Raw genomic sequence first — 16,660 nt, forward strand, 5'->3', positions numbered from 1 at the left:
GCTTGTTAAGTGTCTTCCTTGTCCAAAGCCAGACTGATTATACTGATAACCTCCATGCTGGAAGTGCTGCTCAAACTGCCCCCCTTGATTAAAGTTCTGTCCACCTCTGCCCCCCCAGCCTCCTCCCTGACCTCCACGGCCACCACGACCACCACGGCCACCCCTCCCTCCACCACGGCCACCCCCTCGGTCACTGTGGGACCCACCATCTTGATATCTGTTGTCTTGCTGGTAGCCACCGCCACCACCACCTCCTTGGTAGCCACTTCCTGAATATGAAGACGACTGGTAGCCACCATAGCCTCCTCCTTGGTAGCCACCGCCAGCACCACCACCACCGTGGTAGCCACCTGTTTGAAAACCTGCATCTCTGTAGTTGCTCTCCCTGTAGCTGCCATCCTGGTAGCCACCACCTCCACCATCTGTCCAACCTCCTTGAAGCTTGTTTCCTCTTCCACCTCCTCTGCCACCATGATCATAGCCACCACGTCCTCCTCGTCCCCCTCGATCATGGCTTCCTTGTTCATGACCTCCTCGCCCTCCATATGAGGAGTCATAGCCTCCTCTTCCTCCTCGGTCGTGACCCCCGTGGTCGTAACCTCCTCGCCCTCCATATGAGGATTCGTAGCCGCCTCTTCCTCCTCTGCCGCCACCTTGTTGTGGACCAGCCTCCGGTCTTTTCTGCCACGGTGGCATCTCAGGCGGTGGCGGTTCAATTTCGTTGGGCCTTCCTCCTCTGTCAGGCACTCTGCCCATCAGCACCTGCAAAGGGGAAGGGAGAATTGCCGTAGGAGTTGTAACACCTCACAGAAGAGTCACATTTACTGATACACACCACAAAGAGCAGCCACTCAAGGGTTCCTACATCCAGAGGAATTTCATCAAGGCAAACTTTTGCCTGTTTGAATGTAACAGACCTTTGTCTCCAATTAATAAAAATTAAACAGGGATTATCTAGTACTTCAAGCACTGCTAACAAGCCAAGCCGGGAGACCTGGGTTTTTTGTTCAAACAGCAGGCACGCCAGTAAATGCAGCATCAATACAGTCTTTCACTAAACTGTTTACGAGCACAGACTGCTAATCTCAAACAACCACAAGTATAAGTGCATATTATATACAACACAGTCTCTCTCCAACCTAGTGCTCTGAATTGCTGTAGAAGCCATTGGCTTGGTAAACAAAGTGCAAAGATTTTTATTTTTCAGTAAGGAGATGCAAAAACTTACATACCAACAAACAGGGGTCAGACAGCACTGATCAGAGTTGAGCAAGACTCTAGAGGTCTTCAGCTGTCTAAGGATGCTGTGACATTAAGAATTTAGCAAGACTTAAACCAGGACAGGACATTTGCACTGCTTCAAGTTTTAAAGCGGTATAACAAAAACACTTCAATGGAAGCAGGTTACTTTGTTACTTTATGTTACTGTCTTGGGAAACATTTAATATTGATCATGGAGATAAGTTCACAGAATATGGATCAGCAGCAGGACGGTGCTGCACTCGTAGTAAAACATACATACGGTCTGATGATACAGTTGCACCTGTTTTCCCACTTAATTTCTTACATTCCACACTGCAACTACACTAAAAAGCTGCAAAAATTATTTGGGGTGGAGGTGGTGTGGTCAAATCAGCACACCACCATCCTATCCTAAATTGATTAGAATTTTATCTGAAATACAGTTCGTACCCAGAAGGCAGAAAAGTATGCATGCAACATCCACAAATTTTAAAGTATCAAGTACACTGCTGCACCTAGCTACTGAGCTTCAAGTGCAGCACGTGTACTTTTGTGAGCCTATTACTCCTGTAATATCGTAATTTTTGAAACAAGGTAAATTGCTTAGTCTAAATCATATTCCTACTATGGCATTACTAAAACTACACACTTAACTATAATCTTTTATTTGTGTACACAGGGGAATTTGAGATCTTTGCTTTGTGATCTTAATATATTCTACTTACACAGACCAGAAACACGGTTACTATGTAGGTGTTATTTTAGACACGGTGACGTAATTAGGTAGCAGCAATGTAATGACACCAGTAACTGATAAGACAGAGCAGGCCAACTCCCACTGAAAGTAACCAAAGATATTTCAGCAATTTTTGACTGCCCCTAAGAAGGGGCACTCTGGACCTAAACAGGTGAAACTGCAGTTCCCATAATGCACTGATGCATAATCTGGAGTACATAAACACCAAGTTTCTTATCCTTTATTTTCAAATTCCACTTACAACCCTAAAAAAAAGTAGGCTCTATTGCTACATTCCAATTATTTAAATACTCATAACAGAACAAGCCCTTTGTCAGCAAAGGTACCTTATTAATGGCACATGCAGTCTTCTCTCGGATGGACCCACTGCTTGTTCTCATAATCTTTGACAGATCCTGCCGAGCTGCCAAGAGATTTGCAACGGAAATAGTGCACTTAGTAGATAAGAGGGCACGTTTTGGCTGGTAGACTTTAGCCAGTTTTTCTGTTTGACTCTGTTGGAGAGAAGAAAAACAAAACCCATTCAGCTAAAGTAATAGAAAAGCAAAGGGACACCTCACCGAAAGAATCAAATCAACACTGAAGAACAAGACACTACTGCAAATAGAACAAAAATTAATACAAAAACGGTGAGAACCACTTTGTAACTAAGAACCACTGCAACAAAGCTAGCATTTGTCAACTTAATTTCATAAGTAATATAGGAAACACTGTTCTAACTGAACTGCCAAGACACTGGTCTTCTGACAATTTGAAGATTAACAATCTATACATGCAGACCTTATTACTTTCAGGCAAACACAGAAGTGCGGCATATAGTTATATGAATTACTGCTAATGTCTAACAGATACTGAAAGTGAAATACGTCTGCGTCCAACCTCCAGACTTCCTTCTGCACCTGCACCCTGACCCACACCCATTCCAGTTAGGCTAGCATCACCGTTATCTCCAACACTGTAACAGCAGAAAAAAGCTCCGTTAACTCTTCCACACTCTTCATTCCAGTCAGGTTCTTCACAAAAGCACGCCATCAAGAGGTACTGCCAGAATTAAAGCTCTCAAGTGCTTGTTCTAACTCAGTCCTCTGTCTCGCATACGTAGTGCCAAGATAGAAATGAGATCCTACATGTCCATTTTGCCTTGTATGCAATCTCTCTTCCTCTACTGCCTTTTGGCACTAACCATACTGGCTTTTTTGAACACCTCAAAAATATGACAGCAGTTTTCCAGCTGACAGACACAACAGAAATCTGAGCTACCAGCCGTGAGTTAATACATGAGTTACATCTATCTGCAGTTATCAACAGAGTATAATGTGTGATGCAGTTAGGATAAACCAGATTGCAATCTGCACACAGACAAAAGGGCTGCTTTTTGTGTGAACCCCAGATGACAGCAGTGGGGACAGGCAAACCAGATCTTCCAACAAATCTCTTGACATGGCAAGAACTTAGAAGCCAATTTTAAAATCCTAAAATCCTGTTTTCCATCTAAAGGCAGAAAACTGAAACTGGGAAGAACTGAGAGTACGTATTTCCAAGTGACTCAGTGATAAGTTTGTAGGACCAAAAGCTTCTACTTTTATATTACAAGTTGAACAGGGTTTATTAAAAATTAAGGAAAACATGCATGTCATTTACCTGAGGCTGGCTAAAGATAGGAGAAGCAACAGTATTTACCAGAGCAGTAGTATGTTTTTCCCTGGCAAGTTTGACTGAGCTCCGAGCACAGTATTTTGGTGCTATGGTATTATTCTTTTAGGTGAAACTTGAAAGTTTTGATCTTAAAAAGCCCCTAATAAAAGACTACAAAGTTTTTACTGGTGTTTCTACTATCTGGAGAAGTAACTATTTAGTTATAGTACTATATTCCAATACTTTTGAAATTTAAAATGGAAAAAGAAATTACCATCATGTATTAAAGCATTGCTAAAAGATACTGTGGAATACTACAGCCACATTCTCCCACATTTCATACTGTTATGGTCCTAAAAAATTTAGATTTACATTTCAATAGATATAAATGCATATATACAATTTGTGGGTTTTGTGAAAGGACTTCATGTAGCTAGTCAAGTTTACAAACATCTGAGAATTCTCCTAGGAAAAAAACAAACAAACATGGATTTGGATGCCAAACCTATAACACAATTATAAGTCCCTGTTTTTTAACCTAATCCATACTTTCACCCATTTTCATTCACTATTAAAATATTCAAACAATCAGATAGTTCTTCAATCATCTACTAAAAACCCTGAAGAATACAAGGTTTAAGAGATAGTCCACCAGAAGAAGTCCTACTCAGGTGATGAAACAGAAAAGAGGAGAGGTCAGCTTATTATTAAAATACAGTTGCTTTTGGAATAAATCATTTATCAAGAAAAGGCACTTGATGATTCATGTGTCACTGTTTAACTCAGTCTCAAACACTGCCAGCAGCATAATTAACAGCATGTTAGCAGATATGGTTTAGTCCTAGAAAATAAATTATATGTACCATTTTTAAAATCTTGTCTTTCCTTTTTCACCATGAAAAATAGGAAATAGGGAAACTATATAATTATTTTTAAAAGCAGAATATGTATCGCATACTCAGAGAGAACAGACGTCATGTCACAGCCACTTGCACAGTTCAAAGACAAAAGCAGCACATAAAATATTACCCTGTCTATGAGGTAAGAACAAGTAGTGCCTTAGCAGCTTTTCTCATGTGCATCTGTGGAGCTGTGCTTGCAGACACACTTTGAGTTAAGGAAATCTGATCGCTGTGGACAGCACAAAGTAAGTTAAGGGATGGTCAACAGGAAGATGCTTTTCTACCATCAGACACTTAATGTTTCACCCTATGGTACCCTGAATGCAAATGGCTGGATCAGTATCTCCTCTACTGTTTTTTTCTAGTGGCCTATTTAACTGTATGTTTTGGCTTGGGTGTTACACATGGTCTATCTTCTCATTTGACATACTGTTTTAAAGTACCGCAAATCAGTTTTAAGCAAAATTTTTAATCATCTTACATTGTCATAAATGTAAGATTCTTCAGAAACTCAAACAAAAACCAGACAACTCCTGTGGTTACTTCTTGCTCATGAAGGATGAAACAATGAAGCAGTTTTCCAGAGATACTTATTATAAAGCATTACCACCAACCAGGACTTCACTTTGTACCTTAGCTCTGTCTGACCAGCCAAAGGACTGCACAGTAACATCCAAACGTTTGACTAACAGTTTTCTTCGGACTTCGTATTCATTGACTATGGCTTGATTAATTGCTTCAATTTTTTCCTGAAACAAAAATTTGCAAACATAACGTATAGATTATAGATACAATGTTTCTACTTAAGATAAGCGAAACCACACATGGAAGAAAGTAAGACACACAGAGATGTTAAGCAGGGCTTAGGCCCAGAATTATCTGCCTTGTCAAATGGGCTCACAGCAAGCTATGCCTGCTGACACTATTTTTCTGAAGGCTTCAAAGGCTCTGTTTTCCTCACATTCAGCCTTCTACCATTTCTAACAGCACAGCTGTCTGTTTCTCGGAAGGAATGTAACAACTACAAGCACTGCTGAGGCATTTCTCAACACCCACCAGGACAGAGAATCAAAAGTGAGAAAATATTACACGCAACAAGCTGAAGGAGATGCAAGGACATACGTAAGTCCTAGGGACCAGGGTGTCCTTGCCTTCTTAGAAAGTAGTAAGCTTAAAGACAAAGATAGAGGACTAAAAGTAAGTACAGTACTGTAAGAGGATCTTGATTAAAGCACAATCTGCATACTGACAAGACAACAAAATGCCCTACAGGAAAAAGCCATCACTAGAAACACACCTGGTAGCAGGCAGTGGTTTAGTCAGAGCAACAGTTGAGATATGCACCATGAAGGAAATAATTTATGTATTGACTGAAGCCTGGCTGGAGGGGGGCAGTGGGGCCCACTGTCAGCCTCAACACTACAAGCACTGAAGGAAGCAGACTGTTGGGGGTAGATGAGTTTAAACCTTAAGCAAGAGACTCAAGAGAGACTCGCAGTGTTGCAGCAGTAGCCACAGCTTTGTGCTGCTGCAGCAGCACCTAACCCAGGCATCATCCTTCTAGAACAGCAGGTGACAAAACCCAGCTGGAGGCGATTGCGGCTCTGCGGCCTCTCCCAGCTTCCCCCTGCGCACTCACTGCTTCTTGTAGAAGAGGTCATGAAGGAAGCAGACTACTCCAACAGGACAGAAAGAGAAGAGGAAATGATGGGAAGACCCACAGGTTAGCTGGAAAGAAGCCACAGGAGGGAACGTGACACCGTCTCAGCGAGGCTGAGGCACAGTGCTGGCAAGGGCCAGGAGAAAAAGGCTTAAGCTAACGCACAAGCATGCAGGTCAGCACCACCACTGTAAACCTCCTTGATTTTGGAAAACTTTTGCCTGCATCTGAACATACAGATTCATGAGCCTAAGCTCTTAGCAGCTACTGAACATTTATTGTACCAACATATAGGTAAAATACTGCAAGAAATTGTCTTCTCATCTTCGGAAAGAGATGAGAAAAACCACTTAGCAACATTACACACAGAATCAAGATCAATACTTTATATACCTGAAGAAGGGAAATGGGCTCTAATACCTGCAACTACTTACCCAGTGAGCTGGTCCCAGTTGTTTCTTCAATAAAGGTTTTCCAACGTGACTAGGTGGGACCTTTGCTAGGGTTTCCTTCAGCTGTTAGGAGACATATAAAAATATAAGCATTGGCTAAAAAAAATTAGCTTCTCAAGATTCAGATTACAAGAGAGGACTCTTGGACAGTCAAAGACACAACAAAGCAACCTCCAGTATCAAGTTGTTTTCTCTGGGACAGAGAACCAAGCACACTTCTTTTGGAAAGCAACTATTTTTATATTTCTGGTAGTCCTGGCTATAATTATTTAAAAAACTAAGAGAAGGGACTATAAAGTAGATCTACAGTTAAAATAGAAAGATTCCATGAGGCACAGCTCCCCTTGAAGACAGAGGGATTATTCTACACATCATCTTTTTAATTCAGAAAAAAAATCACACTTGTATCAAAAAGGTTGTATTAAGACTATGTGAAACATAACACGACCTAAAGAAGGACTCCTCTTTACAATCAAAAGGAGAAAATCCTCAATATGAAAATTAAAATTTAACTTGCATTTTAAAAGTTTGGGCACAACTTAAGTTATCTTTCCCATCTCAAAATTTCTGAGGACTTCAGGAGGAAGAAATGGAGTGGCAGCAACAAAAACTTGGATCAAAGCAGGTTTGAGTTATGAAACTTCACTTTTCCACTGCTGCAAACCACATTTTTCAACTTCCTTGGCTGTTTGTTCCAGCAGTTGATTTAACATATTCAGTGACCTGGTTTTCCAAAGCTGCTGAGCCCAATTTGTTTAACTTGGAAGATTTTAAAACCAAGTGCTTTCAGAATAGCAGAGGCAGCACTTCATTTAAGTATCAGCAGTTTCTTTTTTTAATGTGGTGGATCATTAACAAAGAGAGTCAATTATACAAAGATCCTACTCCAAACTGTACTATGTATGTGCGAAGAAAAAGGTAGCTTGATTTTCACATGCTAGATCAGAACACTGCCATTCTAAGGCTCACTTTTTAAAAACAAGAAAACTTTAGGGTGATCTCTTGTTATAACTATCATCTTCCAGTCAACAGTAAAATTTTCACTCTGTTATTTAAGTTTTCACATTTTGCTCAACTGTGATGTATTTTCATTTACAAAGGGAAGTAAGTTTTGTAGTAATTAGCTTTACTTTCTCCTTCTCAAATACTACCAACATCTGAAGTGTTCGGACTGCAAGCACCACAGCTATATATGATTTCTAAAAAACTCAGTAGGTTAGAAATTCCTCATGTATTTTATTAAGTTATAAGGAGTGTTCAGGGTTTTTTTTAGTATAACCACCTATGGATGTAAATCATTGAGATGACATCCATTTAACCTTGCAAGACAATGTAAAAGAAAAATCAATCAGTAAAACATAACAGAATTCCCAGATTAAAAAGATTTTGATTACTTTGTATTCTGTATTTTTATACAGTCTCTTTCACCAGCAAAGCTTGCTAGCATTGTTCATTGTTATGAATATTCTCTACCTTTTCTAGAAAATGGAAGCACAGATTTCTTTGTGTATCTAACTATTTAATGCCCATGACAATGCCAAAACCAGAAAACAAATTGCTTCCATTCAACACCTTAGATTGCTGCTGGAAAACCATCCTCCTCTTCTTCAACAGGTCAATCCAAACTGAAAAAAACTTCTCTGAAAGTATTGGGGAGGGGGCATTGTAATCATATCTGTTCTTTAATGTTCACAAAGGTTCTCTTCTGCTGTTCTGCTCTTCCCTATCTTGCAAGTCAGATTAAGTAATGTAACTTAAAAACTTGCTGTCCCCCACCTTTGGTCTGTGCACTAGAAAGTTTATTCCATTGCTTTATAAAAATTACTCAAAGAAAAGTAAATGTCTTTAAAAAAAAAAAACAAACCACAACAACCCGGAGAACACGTACACGTGAAGGAACAAAAATAAATGGAACCACAAGAACTGATGATGCCTTAGGGAAAAGGTGTAAACTTAACTTTAGTTACACCACCTTTTAACCTAAACATTTTTAAAACAGTAGGTTCCTGTAGAATTTCATTTAGGTGTATTTCTTGGAACACACTTCTCCTTAACGTTCTTCCTGAGGCCTAAGCTCAGCATTTTCCGTATCTTCTGCAACAGCTGATGACATTAAAACCTAGAGCAGAGTAAGAAATACCTCACCCCGGAAGGCAATGACAGCAGTAGTCCCTGACCTCGTGCCTTGGCATGGAAAAAGCCTTTAAATTAATTTTCAAAATCCTGACTCTTGGCATACTCAGTAAATCATGTTAACTCTCCTTCACAATTCAAACACTGGAGTTTCACAAGAGGCAAATCTCTCCCTGGCAGCAGAACTATTTTCCATCAAAACAGTAACATCATAAATATTCTAGTTTTGTTCCTTTGGATCTTACTTTTTTTTCAATTCCACTGAAGAACTGGAACATCGTTATGTTGGCTGGAGGCTTGGACATGCCTAAAGCAATACATATGCCTTTTAGCTCCTGAAAGACTTCACTGCCACCTCCTTCCTGTGCTTTTTTAGGAGGGGCGTTCACACACAGCATTCTGGCAGCTTCCAGTTCTGAGATGAGGTATGCTGGGGTAAGAAAAATTAGATTTCATCATCAGATATAGCCGAGTGAAATTATTTTAGAACTAGTGAGAACTCAAGTGCTTACAACCAACAAACGTGCAAATGGACTGTTTTAGAAAGAGTGAGGGCTATAATTTTGGTATCCACAGAACACTCCTATTTCTAATAATCCCTGAGCCCAATGCTAGAAACACAACAAACAAGGGAAAGGTTTAGTACAACCAATTAAAGCCTGGAAAAAATCCCTATGATTCCGATGGGTATTAATCACAGAGTCCAACAGAGCACAGCTCTTTTCCTTCAGGCTTTGCCCAGCAAAGACAGGAGACTAGGAACATGGAAATAAGCAGGATGAGGGGCTGGGATATGCACTTTAAGCTACACAAGCAAGCAACTCCTTGAGGTTCTAGGAAACAAAGTAAAGAAATCAGTAGAGAGAAGTGAAGTGTTGGATGAATCCCCTCTACCTCCCCAGGCAAGATGCAGAGTGGAAAAACAGCCCCATTTTTAAAAGTACTATTGAGAAGGCAGTAACTGATGAAACAGAAGACAGAATGCCTGCAGTACTCTTCAATATCAGAACTGCAAAAGCCTACCATCCCATTATCAAACAAAAAAAAATGAAAATCACAATTTCTGAACATGGTATACACCCAAAATTTCACCATTAGGTGTCAGCTACAGTGATACAAATTTAGCACACAACCTTTGCTTGCAATTGTCACAACTTTAAAGTTTAAATTGAAAAAAATGCACAGGTTTAACAATACTTGTATCATGAATCATACTGGGTGACCATGACAGTAACGCAAACAATTATTTGTAAAAATAAGGATTGAAAAATAGATACTGCATTGATAAAGACAGACTTGTGAGCAGGGATGTAAACCCACGGCTACACAAAAGCAGCTCACTACCTATAAAATTGGGACAGATCAAAAAATTAAGAAAAGAACAAAGTATTTTCATGATCTCTAGAATTTCTTCTAGATCTCTAGAATGTCTTCTGCTGAAGACAAAGAACACCTTATAAATTACAAAATCCTTAAAATATGTAAAGCAGCGAAGAATCCTTTGTAAGTTCTTTCATGGTACTTTATACAGATTTTTCTTACATTCAACTTTCAATTATTTACATCCCATTAGGAACTCCTGAAAAAGAAACTAGCAGCAGAATTTTGTTTCAAGAATTCAGAGATCACATTCAAGCTACCTTCAACCTCCTCTGACAAAGACCAAAATTTTTAAGTCTATCACTGTAAGACATAAATGATCTCCAGACAGTGATTCTTTTCGCAGACCTTTTCTGAATTAACCTGAAACTCTTATGCCTTTTATTTTTGCAGATGCCAGGACTTCATATTGTATTCTAGTGATGCTGCACACCAAGACAATCCTAACTACTTACGTTTATTTGGTGCTTTCCTCTCCCAGCAATACTGCTACATCTTCCAATTGACATAAACTGTGCTGCACTTCGTTAAAATGTTAAATACCCTGGTATTCCATTAAAGAGGGTTATTCTGTTTCGCCTGAAAAAATCTGGGTTTATGGCTCACATACAATAGGATACTTAATAAGTTAGCTTAATGTAGGTAAAGAAAGCTATGCAACTATCATGGTACACAAAAAAGGAGTCTGACATCTATTTCAGTTCCACATTTGACAGTAAACATAGTATTCCTGCCAGATGGGATACCAGAGTTCAGCTTCTGAACATGGCCTTATATTACCAAAACGTACATCACAGAGGACCTCTGGCATAAACTGTGCGTCACAGACAAGCCAAATTTATTGAATGGCTTAGCTTACCGAGAATAAGCTGAAGGGCAGATTGCTTGAGCTACAAAGTATTTTAAATGCAATAATTACCTCACTTCATCTGACATTTTTGAACATACTATCCAAACAAATTCAGATTAAATCTCACTACTCATCTTTCTCCTACTGTTGAAATACAGGAACCTACTCTGTAATTCATTTCTTACATCTCAGTTGAGGGTAGAACTAAATTTCTCTTTTAAAAAGTTAAAGAATCGGCAGCAACTGAGGAAGCAAATAAAACATTAATTTATGTTGAATTTAAGATCAGATTAAAATTAGCATTACATTTTCTAACTCTGACAGATGTAAAAATATTTTGTTTTTTTTAAAAATGTGAATCAGCACCACACACTTTTTCCAAATTTAAGTACTATTTCTTCTCCTCTAACATTTCCTAAGCAGGAATAAAACCAATTTAGGCACTGAGATCTGCTGAGCGAAAAAGCAAAGGGAAGACATCACCGTTGCTACCGCTAATTTCTTTTCAATTATCAGAAAGCAACATTGAAGCTATTTACTAAGGGAGATGTTCAAAAGAACTAGGAATTAGGATAAAACATTTTCTCTTTTTCACAATTCCAGTTGTTGTCAGTGTAGGACAATGCAAGTCTTATTGCACCTCACAAGTCATCATGGTGGGGGCTCCAAAATGATGAGGTATCTGATGTCAGTGTCATTTTTATAACCCTTCTAAACAAAGTTCAGAGGCTAAAACCTGGCCGAAATCTTCAAATTACTCCCTCTTCGGAGTACCTTTTGAGAACTAATTGGACAGGCTTTTTGCTAGTGAATGTGAAAAAGGTTAATATGAATGAAAATATTCTGAGTATACTGGTTACAGAGTGACTGGTAAGTTTATGACACCCAAAAGTATAATATTCTGACACTGTAAGTTACAGGGAAAAACAATTCATAACTTTAGGTAACTTTTTATATATTGTGGTAAACAAAACAGTATCTCATTAAGCGTAAGGAACAACATTATGGCCCTTGCACAAAACCAGATTTGCTTGCAAGCACCCTTTTAACTTACTAAGCAGCAAGAGACAGTTCTTTTGATTATGAAGGCGTTTTGTCACATCTCCTGATGTTAACGATGCATATGGACAGTTCATTTCAGCCAGCAACCCACTCATTTCGAGTTGAAATTCTTCTGCTTCATTTGGACCTTAGAAGGAAAAGAATAACAATTTGTTTACAGCTAACATATATATCTCTGGCTATGATTAGAAAGAATAAGTTAATTAAAAAAAAAAAAAAAGATGCTTTGCTCCAGAGCCTATTTAACATTAAAAATCTGCTTTTAATGGAAGGCAAATGCGTTCTGGGGGTTTCTCAAAGACAGAGCACAACCTACTTGGAGCCATGATATTCCTCATTATTGTAAAATTACATTTCACTGACGGCTTTTCCCAGCTACAACAGCCAGCCACTGGCAACTTCTACAATGAAAAGTGATGTTAAAAACATGACAAATTTTACAGGGGTATTTTAAGTATCAGCTAACTCTTCCCACTACAAATGTATTAGATAGTTGTTGTAAAGTAATGAATAATATGGTTTAGGAGCACTCATGTTTTTACTACTTCTCTCTGTAAGATCCCATTTGTCAATTGATCTTATTTCATACTGATATCCTTTAAAGTTACGTAAACCACAGCTTAGACTGATATTTGTGTCAGAAATTAGTTAAACTAATCTGAATTTGTTAAACCAAGTTATAAAAAAAAATGTGATTAATGAGAGGTAACAGTTTTTCTTCTTTTGAAAAGGGACTTCAACCCAAAATGTCTGTTGTTTATAAATTCAAGTCACACAAAATGAAGGTAGGATTTGATGGTACTAAAGATAAAATGTTTCTATCACTGTGTTCAGAGAATTTGAAGTAGGTGTTAGAATACTTCTGGATTGTATTTTTACACAAAACGTATAGTAAGAATCTTATACTACTAGAAGAGGTGAGATGCCACATTGTTAGAGAGAAAGGGAGTCAAATACACTCAAAGAAGAAAGGATGGACATGTCAAAAACAGAGAGAAAGAGGAAAAGAACAGATGTTGAGATGAAAGGCAGCAATCTTTGGCCACTGAGTAGATTGAAAGTTAAGCTCATAAAGGCATTATGAGTTAATAGTTAATATTAGATATTCAGAAGTACAGGTTAGCATACCAATTTAACAATTTAATCTGTAGAATGTCATGATGAGTTGACCAAAACCAACATTTTTGGAAAACTAAGGTTTACTTCCTCCACCAAAATGATAAACAAACAAACATTTTCAAGCTCCTTCTCACAGACTGTTTCATAAAGAGGTAAAAATACACAGTAAGCACAGAGTTAAGGTAACCAACAATAACAAGAAAATACAGTTACTGTAGTCATGAGAATGTCTCCTTGAACAGTAGGTATTTCTTACATCAAAATTACAACAAAAGTGTTGAAATAAAAGTATTCTCATGATCTCATTTTAAAAACTCACTAATGTTTCCTTAAATCCATCCAATAATTTTAAAAAAAACATCTACGGTTGAACAATTAAAAGAAAAAGCTAACTTCAGAACAAAGACCGTTTGATCCTCACTATTATTTCAACCTCTACTGGCTGTTCATTAGGCAAGTTTGAGGTGGAAAATATCCAAAATCGGACAGCATGCAGACAATACTCCCTGGTACAACAGATTTAGCAATTGCCAGCCCAAATCTTTATAGCACGCAAGAACACACATTAAGCGCACATTTGTGCTAGAGTTATGGCTACTTACTGTTAGTTGCCTGCACATTTTCCTCTAGTTTACAGAACAGCCGTAACTCAGATACCAACCAAGCACAGAGTTTGGTGAATTCAGGGGAACTGGCTCCACGAGAGACTGCCTGAGCCAGCGCTCCATCATCTAACAATGGGCCTTTGTAACTGAAAAGTAAAACAAAAGCACAGTTTATTAATGTTTGCTATGACTGACGTCCAGTGATAGATTTATCTTATGCTGTATACATATCAAGAGCTACACCCTCACCACATCTGCAATGCCGAACATTTAAACTGGTAAGATTCCTGCACTGAACTGTAAGAAAAAGCATATTGAAAACATCTGAGTAAACTCAGCATTTCCACGCACATTAGCTTACTGCCAAAGAGACTGCGTCACAAAATATCATCATCAAAGGTTTCACCCTGGACAATGTTATCACATACAGCGGCAACTTCTCTGCCTCTACCTCTTGAAGATGTTATTTACAATATACCTATCTAGGGCAACTGCAGTTTCAAAGTATCATTCTTGAGCACTGCTTTACAGTATGTTGAATAATTACTGCTGAAAACCTTTTCTGTCATTTCCTATCTTGTATTAAAGGGTTGCCATGCAAAATCAAGCCTTTGATACAAATGTTACAGAAATGATCTGCAAAACAATATCCTTTTTTGAAAAATTACCTTCTTAAATGGGCACAACAAAAATAAATAAATTAGTTCTTTGCATAAACAAAATAAGTCAAAAATCAGGCCTAATGTAAGAAAGCATGAGTCTACAGATCAGGTCTAAGAAGACATAGTTTTCAGGACATCTGTGTACTAATACTCTGTCAGGGGAGGAGGAAGAGTAGGGAGAAGACTGCCTTATTAACCAGGTAAAAGCACAAAGTCAGAGCTTACCAGAGTGTTTAAGAAAAAATGCACGGTATTATTTTGATGCTGCATCCAAAACAGAAAGGCATCCAAGAGGGAGCATAATCAACCAAAATCCCTCTTTTGAAGCTCCAGGTAAAGTCACCCACTATGTCACAGCAACTCAACAAGTCTAGTCAACTCTTGGCAAGCCTCAGAAGTAAAAACAAATCTCTCAAAGAGCAAATTAAAATGTTGTTCTCCACACTTTGTTCTTGTGCTTAACGTGACATATAAAAGATTTGGTCTTCACTGTCCCAGCCTGTTACCTCATGCAACCAAAATGAAGAAGCCACACTCAAAAATAACTTTTACCTCACAGAGCAGCTCAATTAGCAAAACAGAGTTAATCTACTAGCAGCTGGTGTGAAGCTGTAATCTGATGTATTACAACCCTACCACATTACCACAGCAGGCCGGACAATTCCAACAGGCTAATTAGAGCAAGTTTAAAGTCCCATCCCACAGACGTTTCAGACATACACGTGTATAGGAACATCTGGGACACAGAATAGAAACATGCAGTTATAGATCAAAGTCGAAGGGAAGCGATGACAAGCCTTTTGCTTTGGCAGGATCTGGATTTAAGCCACTGGTCACTCAGAGGCTCCTTTTCTAGAAGTCGTCTTTGACAGATATGACATCTTGACTGTGTTGTCTCTGACAATTACAACTGCTGTTACAACGCAATTACAAATTCCTGACTGCAAGCAGCTTTTTCCTTCCATTCCTGCCAAGGGCACACGTTCTAGAGCTACACTCCTCTTTTGGTAACATTATGCTGTCCAGTTTGTTTGCTTTATCAATAGTTCAACAAACTGACTCAGAAGGCAAGAGGCCACTATTTGAGCACCTCGAGCACGAATCCAAAAAGAAACAACTTTTTGATCTGCAATGCTATTAAAAAAATAATCAAGTAATATATTAGAAATGTCTTCAGTATGTGGCTAGAAAAAACTGTGAAGGATCATGGAGCTACTGCCAAAGCTTAAAACCTCAAACAACCCAGTCTTTCCAGACACAAGGAAACAGAACTCATTTAGTCACACACAGTAGTTTTCCCAGTTGTTACCAATACTGTTGAAGCCCCATGCCTTTTGCTTTCCAAATCTTCTTTTCAATCACTGTTGCCAATCTTAGTTGATATGACTTATTTTTTAATCTGCTTTCATTGTTCACTTTATTTATGTCAAAAATCGACAGTAATGCTTTCTGTCTATAATTACACAGATAAGGAGCACAAACCTCAACTCCTTCAAGCCACTAATATCCTTTTAAACATATGGCAGAAAAAAGAAGCTGATCACAGTATGTGCATCATGGCAGAGACCTTTTCACACTTCAGTTGGAGAAATACCTCCCAAAACAGAAGCCTATTTGTCAAGCTTTGGAACTGTCATCACCAACTTAGCTTGGAAATATAATCTTTGTTGGAGTATAATGACGCTAGCCACAAAGTGATTTATGGGAACGTGGCCAATGTGAGTAAATACAGCTGTTTGCATAGAACCAGCGGCAGTAAAACTGTAACTGCCTCTTGTCTGAACTCTCAACAGTTTACAAACATGCAAGCTTACCGCAGGGCACGTTCTCCTTGCTCTCCCTTTCATATTTATATAACCCTTACCGATTCTGATGCAGTAACACATTTAACCAACAGAAGTTTCGTGTGCTATATTATATTAAAAAAAAAAAAGGAACAATACCCCATCATTTGTAATTTTTTTTTTTTTGCCGTCCATTATTTTTCACTAAATATGAAGCCTAAAAGTTTTCATCTCCTCTGCCTTGTCTTACAAGGTTTCTTTCTCCCTTCCCCACCCTCAGCTAGGACTGCCCTATTGAACTCAGGGGTTACCGACGAGATGGCATCACAAGAATCAAGCAGATCAGCAGGCAGAAGGAGATAAAACGTTTACAAAGGCCATACAGCTAAAAACCTGCCTGTCTGGCTCGGTCCTTTC

At 38.6% G+C, this 16,660-nt stretch overlaps 1 protein-coding gene across 1 annotated transcript; it reads right to left on the reverse strand.

Annotated features, from left to right (window-relative positions):
* On the reverse strand, positions 1-13,981 carry FAM98A (family with sequence similarity 98, member A; the record flags this gene model as incomplete). Its single annotated transcript, XM_009703307.1, has 7 exons — positions 1-762; positions 2,326-2,493; positions 5,169-5,285; positions 6,631-6,711; positions 9,027-9,211; positions 12,066-12,200; positions 13,795-13,981. Coding segments are annotated over 7 exons (1,635 nt in total), but the record flags the coding sequence as incomplete, so codon positions are not given.
* Positions 13,982-16,660: the final 2,679 nt, after the last annotated feature.

This window comes from Cariama cristata, unplaced genomic scaffold (assembly GCF_000690535.1).
Source record: "Cariama cristata isolate BGI_N322 unplaced genomic scaffold, ASM69053v1 scaffold5147, whole genome shotgun sequence".
Classification (NCBI taxonomy): domain Eukaryota; kingdom Metazoa; phylum Chordata; class Aves; order Cariamiformes; family Cariamidae; genus Cariama; species Cariama cristata.